At 36.9% G+C, this 7,670-nt stretch overlaps 1 protein-coding gene across 23 annotated transcripts in view; it reads left to right on the forward strand.

Moving 5' to 3' along the window:
* C2CD5 (C2 calcium dependent domain containing 5) overlaps positions 1-7,371 on the forward strand; it is a 91,769-nt gene extending 84,398 nt beyond the window's left edge. For 12 of the 23 annotated variants that reach the window (XM_021092228.1, XM_021092223.1, XM_021092227.1 and 9 more), the window contains 4 exons: positions 364-465; positions 1,786-1,976; positions 5,205-5,351; positions 6,050-7,371. In XM_021092228.1, the coding sequence (XP_020947887.1) occupies positions 364-465; positions 1,786-1,976; positions 5,205-5,351; positions 6,050-6,181 (572 nt within the window). In that variant the 3' untranslated portion in view covers positions 6,182-7,371. Of the gene's footprint in view, positions 1-363; positions 466-1,785; positions 1,977-5,204; positions 5,352-5,626; positions 5,703-6,049 lie in introns of all 23 variants that reach the window. The other 11 variants (XM_021092231.1, XM_021092230.1, XM_021092222.1 and 8 more) reach the window with 3 other exon arrangements.

The raw sequence follows: 7,670 nt of genomic DNA on the forward strand, positions 1-7,670 counted from the left end.
CTTTGGATTGTAATTGAAAGTTCTAAGTATAAATAGTTAAAATAAAACATTATAAAAAGAATGGGAAATAAAATTAGTTAAAACACAGTGTATGGTCCTATCCCGGGTCTCTTGATTAGATCCCTTTCCGTTCCCCTAAGACGCCACACAGCTGTGACATCACCAGAGACGCTCAGCCAGCTGAGAATTTGGTTTTGGACAAATCAGTGTCGAAAGCTTGACTCTTTACTCTCTCTTTTATCTGACTTAAAAAGGACCATTTCCCCCCGAAGTTACAGTTAAATTACGTCATCAGAAGGAGTGTTATGACGAGTAAGAGACGTCATCCATATTTTTTCTTTTGTTTTCTGTCTGTGTTTTCAGCAACGTCAGTTGATTACAGTTCCTTTGCAGACAGATGCAGCAGCTGGATAGAGCTCATTAAACTGAAAGCTCAGACCATAAGGCGCGGATCAATTAAGACAAGTAGGCTGATGTTTCTACCACATTACGATCTGAGAAGCACATCCCTGATTTCCCAGTGGTGAAGGCTAGACCTTACTACTCAGTAATAACATTGCCAATCAATCATGTATTGGAGTGTGAAAGCTGCGGACTCTAATGGTCATTTAGCAAAAGCTATTGAAGAACGTTTAGATTTGTTAATTTTAACTGTAGGGTTGTGTTTTTAATATTTGAGTTTTTATGAAGGTATTTTTAAAAGTATATAAATAGATATTATATCATCTAGTGGAAAGACATTATGAGCTCTCTGATTGAAAAGACACTTGTCCAGGACCCAATATACCAGGTAGTATATGGCATTGGTCCAATGACTAACAGTGATATCCAGAGTGAGAAAAGAATGAGGTGCTTCCAGAGAGAAAGTGGTCCGCTCTTATCTCACTGCTGGAATCAGGAGCAGCACTTGTATGTTCTTTAACTCTACTCTGTGTGTTTTGGTAGATTTTGAGGTAAATGTATTTGAGTGAAAGAATTTATAGTACATTAAAGGGAAGGAACTGTGTTTTAGAGGAAGATCATAGGGTATGGAGCCAGCCGTATCTGGTTTTGAATCCTAGAAATGCTAGGATTCAATAGCTGTGTGACCTTGGGCAAGTTACTTAACCTGTGAGCCTGTTTCCTTGTGTGAAATGGGGATAATAACACCTATGTTGTTGGGTGGTTGTTGTAAGGATTATATATATTAATATATAACAATACATTGTTGTCTGGTTTATAGTAGTTACTTGACAAGCAATAGCTGTTATTTTATAAACAATCCACTTTGAGACAGCCAAGGTCATTTGTTAAGTTTTTTAAATGATGAGTTTGATCAAGAAGGTTTGGAAAAGAAACCACTACAACTAGCTAACATAAGGTTTATCTGCAAGTTGACAATGATGAAGTCGTCTGAAAAAAAAGATGGAAAAGACTGCACTGGGAAATGTAACAACTTTCACACTCTCCTTGTAATAATTTGTTCCTACAGCAGATAATTTTTAATGCTCTACCGCTTTTTCTTTTTCTTCACTTTTTAATGATCATTGTGTGTGTAGCTACACTGCATCAACATTTTCTTTTGCAGGAATGCCATTTTTCTTCCAAAAGATTTCATTCCAGCATTTCCTATGTTTTTCTTTCTCTGTTTAATTGCATGCAGTGCATGATAATTTCTTTTCTTTCATGACATGGCTTAGCCTCACAGACAGCTGAATGTTGTCACCACTTATTTGGAAACCTTAGGGAATAATTGAGTTACCAGCATATTGATCTTGATGCCTTCTGTTTTTTGTCCAATTTTAGCTGTGACAGTCGAAAAAGCAAGTCCAATGGGTGAAGGAACTTTCCGGAATCGTTCAGCCCCACCTTGTACAAATTCTACAGTTGGGGTTGTCAAAATGACACCTCTTTCTTTCATTCCTGGAGCAAAAATAACAAAATATCTTGGGATAATTAACATGTTTTTCATTCGGGAAACCACTTCTCTTCGTGAGGTAACTTTATAGTTCCTATTTCATTGTTTTTGTGAATTTTCTGTGGCCGAACATATTACTGCCAAAACCAAACACATTTCAAATTATTATTATTATTATTATTTTTGCCAAAAGTAAAACACACACATACTCACACTCCTCCAACCCTCTCTTTTTCAATAACCTGTCTGGATTGGTTCTAGATTGTATTTACCAAATTTCAAATAACAGCTAATATTATTACAAGAGTTGGGTTGGGTTTAAACCTATTTATTATTATAAACTCTAGTTTCTTATAAGATAAATAAAACAAATAAATGTACATGTTTCACTAGAGACTTAAAACAACGCTGAAAGAACAGCTTAGTATTCTCAGTAGGTATTTTCCTGAGATATATGTAGACAACAGTTTTTAAGGTTTACATTTGGGAGTAGTAGGGGACTATGTCATGGAGAGATATCTGTGGCGATTGTTTTCGTCACATAGCTCCATCATTTTCTCCCTCTGAGAAAGAATGAGGATGATGTTCTGCCATCAGTGTATGAGAACTGTTTACTCAAGTTCTTATCTCACACTGGGTATCATTAAACTTCAACTTGCAGGAGTTCCCATCATGGCACAGTGGAAATGAATCAGACTAGGAACCATGAGGTTGTGGGTTCCCTCCCTGGCCTCACTCAGTGGGTTAAGGATCCAAGACACCGTGAGCTGTGGTGTAGGTGAAAGATGTGGCTTGGATCCCGCACTGCTGTGGCTCTGGCATAGGCGGGCGGCTACAGCTCTTCATTCGACCCCTAGCCTGGGAACCTCCATATGCCATAGGTGCGGCCCTTAAAAAAAAAAAAAAAATGGTGAAAAAAGCGACTTCAATTTGTTTTTTAAATAATAGCAATTACAGTATTTTACTTGATGTGGTCAGAGTTAAGAATCAGAGTCAGCTTACATCTTGCATTACATGGAAATTTAAACTCAAGAAAGATTATATTTCTGTCTGTCATATGTTTTGAAGCAGGCCTGCTGAGCAGATTAACATTGTGATAGGGAAACTTTTAAATTATTTAGTCATGAAGCCCAATAAACTCTCCAAAATTTAATTTAGCGGTAGTTTGTGTATTTTAAAAAGTGTGTTCATTATAAACATGACTTAACTATGTTTTCTCCCCATTGTTTCACCAGCAATGTTTCTATACTTTCTTGGAAAAAGCAGTTTACTTACTATTTTTTAAATATTACACTCACCATCCTGCACATAGCACTGTGCCTGGTGCAAGGTAAACAAATGTATTTCTGTAAGCAAGTGACTGATTTCCAACAGATTAATTTATTAGGTAGTTGTCTCCTTTAAGGTAAATTACTTTTTAAAGCATATTCTAATTGTATTGAGATGGAAAAGAAACTATCTTAAGATATTCTTAAAAACCTTTTAATGTAGAATTAAAATAGGTGACATTTTTCAGTCCATTTAAGTTTGACCAAAAAGTGTGGGTGTGAGGAGCTGGCATAGATTGGTAATTAACCTTTTCCAGTTGCTCTTAGTAGCACATGGATATTGTACTATTGAATCCATAAACTCTTGTTTCCTAAGTGCCTTCTTAGCTGCTTAAGTAACCAAAATGTTGCTTCACAGGAGATGTCTCTTCAAAAGAGGTTTGTAGTGTTAACTGTGTGGTATAATATCCCAAATTTATTCATTGCTTGATAAGTTATTTTCTTAAATTATGTAAGTTAAATTATGTAAATTTAAAATTACCCCTCTCTAGTCTCTGTTACTCTGCTATCAGAATTTCTTGATTTAAGATGTAGGAGGAAAACTGATAAAAGTAAAAGAACTAACTGTCCTGGACTGTGATTGAGTCAGAGGCAGGCTGAAACAACTCACTTAATTCTTCAATTACAAAGAGAGATACCTGTACAAAACTATATGCAGGATCCTGTGGCTTTTCAGAAAGATGTGACTGGACAAATGGTTTTTCTAACATTCTAAATTCCAGTTTCACATTGGAAATTTTTTCCTAGATTGTAAATAATCTCCGATAAAATTTGTGGAAAACTTAGGTTGAAAAGCATTTTGAGGGAGTTCCCGTTGTAGCGCAGCAGAAACAAACCTGGTTAGTATCCATGAAGATACAGGTTCAATCCCTGGTCTTGCTTAGTGGGCTAAGGATCCATTGTTGCCGTGAGCTGTGGTGTAGGTCACAGATGAGGCTCAGATCCCGTATTGCAGTGGCTGTGACCCAGGTCGGCAGCTGCAGCTCCAATTTGATCCCTAGCCTGGGAACTTCCATATGCTGTAGGTGTGGCCCTAAAAAGAAAAAGAAAAAGAAAAAGAAAAAAAAAGGCATTTTAAGCTAGCCTTTGGTTTCTGCTTTATTTTTGAAAAGCATTCCCCAGACAATTGGATTTTATTCCCTAACAAATAGGTACAGACCACCTAGTTTGTATACCTGTTGAAATAGGTGTTAGTGTTTACAGTTGTGAGCACCAAAGATGCAGTCCCTGACCAGATGGAATTTATAGTCTCATGGAACAGTGACTCGGTGGCCAGGAAACCAATAATTCTGTAACTAACAGATATTTCCTAGTGACAGTAAGTAATAAAAGAAATACAACTAGGGCTGTCAGAAACTCTAATGGGGGAACCTAATTTAGGTCTGATAGGGAAGGTTTCTCTGAGGAAGTCACATGCAAACCAGGACCTAAAGAACTGAGGAAGAGTTATCCTGTGGAAGATTGAGTGCAGAGCCCTCATGTGCAATTTCCTTCAGGCAGGAGAAGGTCTCAGACCTGTGAGAAACTGAAAAAGATGAGTGTGACTGGAACACGGTTCATTTTCAGAGTGGGAGATGTGAATAGCATATCAGTATGGAAAGGGTATCACTATTTTTATTTTCCATCAATTTATTTGATGATGGGACTGATTTGGTAGAATTGTTGAAGGTAGAGGAACAGTTTGAACTCTTGCTCTGCCATCTGTCTTCCAGCTCTGTGATCAGGGCGAGTCACAGGCAGATTCTCTGAGCTTCAGTCTCATCATTTGTAAAATGAAGACAGTAATCCCTGTCATAGACATGTGCTCAGTACAGGTTCATTTGTTCATTCATGCAACAAATCCCCATTAGGAAGGAGATTAAAATGATCATCCATGACATTAGGATCACTTGAGATGTTTCAATATATATTCTTTGATGTTCTGTATACATTTGTTTACACATGTATGTACTTTGACCTTCCTGTGCATTGTTGTCTAGGAAGGAGGGGTCAGTGGTTTTCTCCATGCGTTTATTGCTGAAGTGTTTGCAATGGTGAGAGCTCACGTAGCTGCATTGGGGGGAAATGCTGTCGTCTCCTACATAATGAAGCAGTGTGTCTTCATGGAGAATCCAAATAAAAACCAGGTGAGGTGGAGTTCAAAACCTTTGATGGGGGAACCTGCACATTTCCCCCACTGCCTTTTCATCTTCCACTGTCCCTTGAAAAAGAGAATTGCTCTTCAGAGCTCTTTGATTCTAGATGCTTGAAACATATTTTAATATGTTGAAAACCATGGTCATGACTAGGTCAGATGCTGTTTTCACACCCCAGGGAGGAGTGGTTATTCTTAAATACCTCTGGAAGTTTTGCTCCTAAATTACTGTTTCCACCGTCTTTTTGGTGGGTCTCTGGGATGCAGTGACAGCTAACTGAGGACAGTTAAAGACACCCCGTGGTTTGGACTGTGATGCCGTCCGGTTCTAACTGCTCTGCTGGTGAGGAGCACGTCATGATGGGGCCACGCACTTATTTCTAATAAGTAATACAGTTCTGCTAATGGGGACAAAGGAGTGTTGCTTAGGTTAAATTGGAGAATAGATTTCTTTTATCCATTTTCTTAACATAATAACTCACTCATTATTCTAAAGATCCCTTGAAAATTAAATAACTGTATTAATGAATTTTTGTTTGTTTCCTTTCCGGTGAATTGCCTTCCTATCCTTTGCTCATTTTTCTGTTGGGCTGTTCCCTTTTTCAGCTATACAGCACTGCCCCCACTGTAACTGAAGAGTTTGAGGCTGTTGTTGAGTTTGTAACTGAACTCGTCCTATTGTTTTTACAGGCACAGTGTCTTATAAATGTAAGTGGTGATGCAGTGGTTTTTGTTCGTGAATCTGAGTTAGAAGTGGTATCAACTCAGCAGCCTGCCACCAGCTGCCAGCCCTCCTGTATTGGAGGAGAGGTTACGACCTGAAGTCACTTAGAAGAAAAGTGCTCAGCTAAGTGACATTCATCTGTCTCCATTGTTATGTCATTCATTATCTTATTGGACCTAAAAAAATGAACTTAATTTGAGAGAAATTAAAAAAGAATTGCTGCACTATGAGTACATTTGACTTGTCTGGAATCACTCAGAGGCTTGAGAATTTTCAGATCTTGACGTTTTGTTTGCTAAGCCAACACAGACAGGCCCTGTGGAGCCTTGACCCCTTAGTGCAGGTAAATTTTTAGAGAGCTGTAGCAAAGATGGAAGCTATTTGTAATTTTTGTTGATTTTAATAAAATCATAATTTAAAAAATGAAATGGTAAGATTATCAGGAAATTAGGAGAGCTATCCTAGTGTAATTTAGAAAAAGTAAGCAAAAAATTCACAAATTGTTAATGAATTAATAATCTGATTCAAGGACTGTATGGGAAAAATGGAGGAAAGTTTTCAGAAAACGGCGTGGTTTTCTTACTGTGTTATTTTGATGGGTAATTTGGTAACAACTGAATGGGAAAAGTGCTTCAGCTGTCTTTGAAAAAGAAGTTAAAATTCTGTAACATATATCCATAATATATCCTAAGTACTGGAAAAGAAAAAGTAATTTATCAGAGCCAGTGTGTTTCCATTGGAAGCTTAAATAACATCATTAAGGAAGGAGAAAAAACTATATAACTTCATTTCCCACCAAGTTTCAGTTTGTGTTTGTCTAGAAGAGGCTTGGCTGCAGCTGGGAGAAAAGGCCAGTGAATTTTGTTGAAATAGTTAAAATATAATTAATTGATCTAATAGGAATAGAAAATTATTTTCTAATAAAATCATTCTGCACTCCTGCCAGACAAACAATTTTAGTAATATCTTAGGGATTTTTGAGGTGAATTAGACTGTATTTGGCATAGAATTTGGAAATGTAACTTGAATGTAAATATGCTGCAGAATGTTGAATGTATAGGTAGAAATACTTTTTTTGTCAATGCCAAATACCTATTACAAATGAACTTTAAAAAGTACATTCCTCCTTTGCACACTAAAATTACTTTATAAAACTCATGATTTTGCTCTTTCAGCGTAACAGTTGGCCTAAAGATTAGAAGTCATTTTCTTGTTATCACAGGTGTCAATATTTTTCTGTATTTTGTTTATAATTTTATTTTTTAAATAAAAAATTTATAAAGATAAACTTGAATATTCCTAAATCTCTTTTTTGCTTCTTTGCTATAGTACTGTCAGTGGTCAGAAATCACTTTCCATCCGATTATCTCCATTCATTCCTTTAATCAACAATCAATTATCTGTTGTGCATCTGCTGTATACAAGGCCCTGTTCTTAATTTTGGGGAAAATATATGTAATTGTGCCTCTGCCATTGTCTTTGGTAGGAAACCTATGCTGTTAAGTGTGTAGCTTGGGATGAAGGTAGCTTCCCAAAGGGAATGATATTTAAGTTCAGTCCTGAAAAATAGGCAAGTCACTGAAATCA

This window comes from Sus scrofa, chromosome 5 (genome assembly GCF_000003025.6).
Source record: "Sus scrofa isolate TJ Tabasco breed Duroc chromosome 5, Sscrofa11.1, whole genome shotgun sequence".
NCBI lineage: Eukaryota > Metazoa > Chordata > Mammalia > Artiodactyla > Suidae > Sus > Sus scrofa.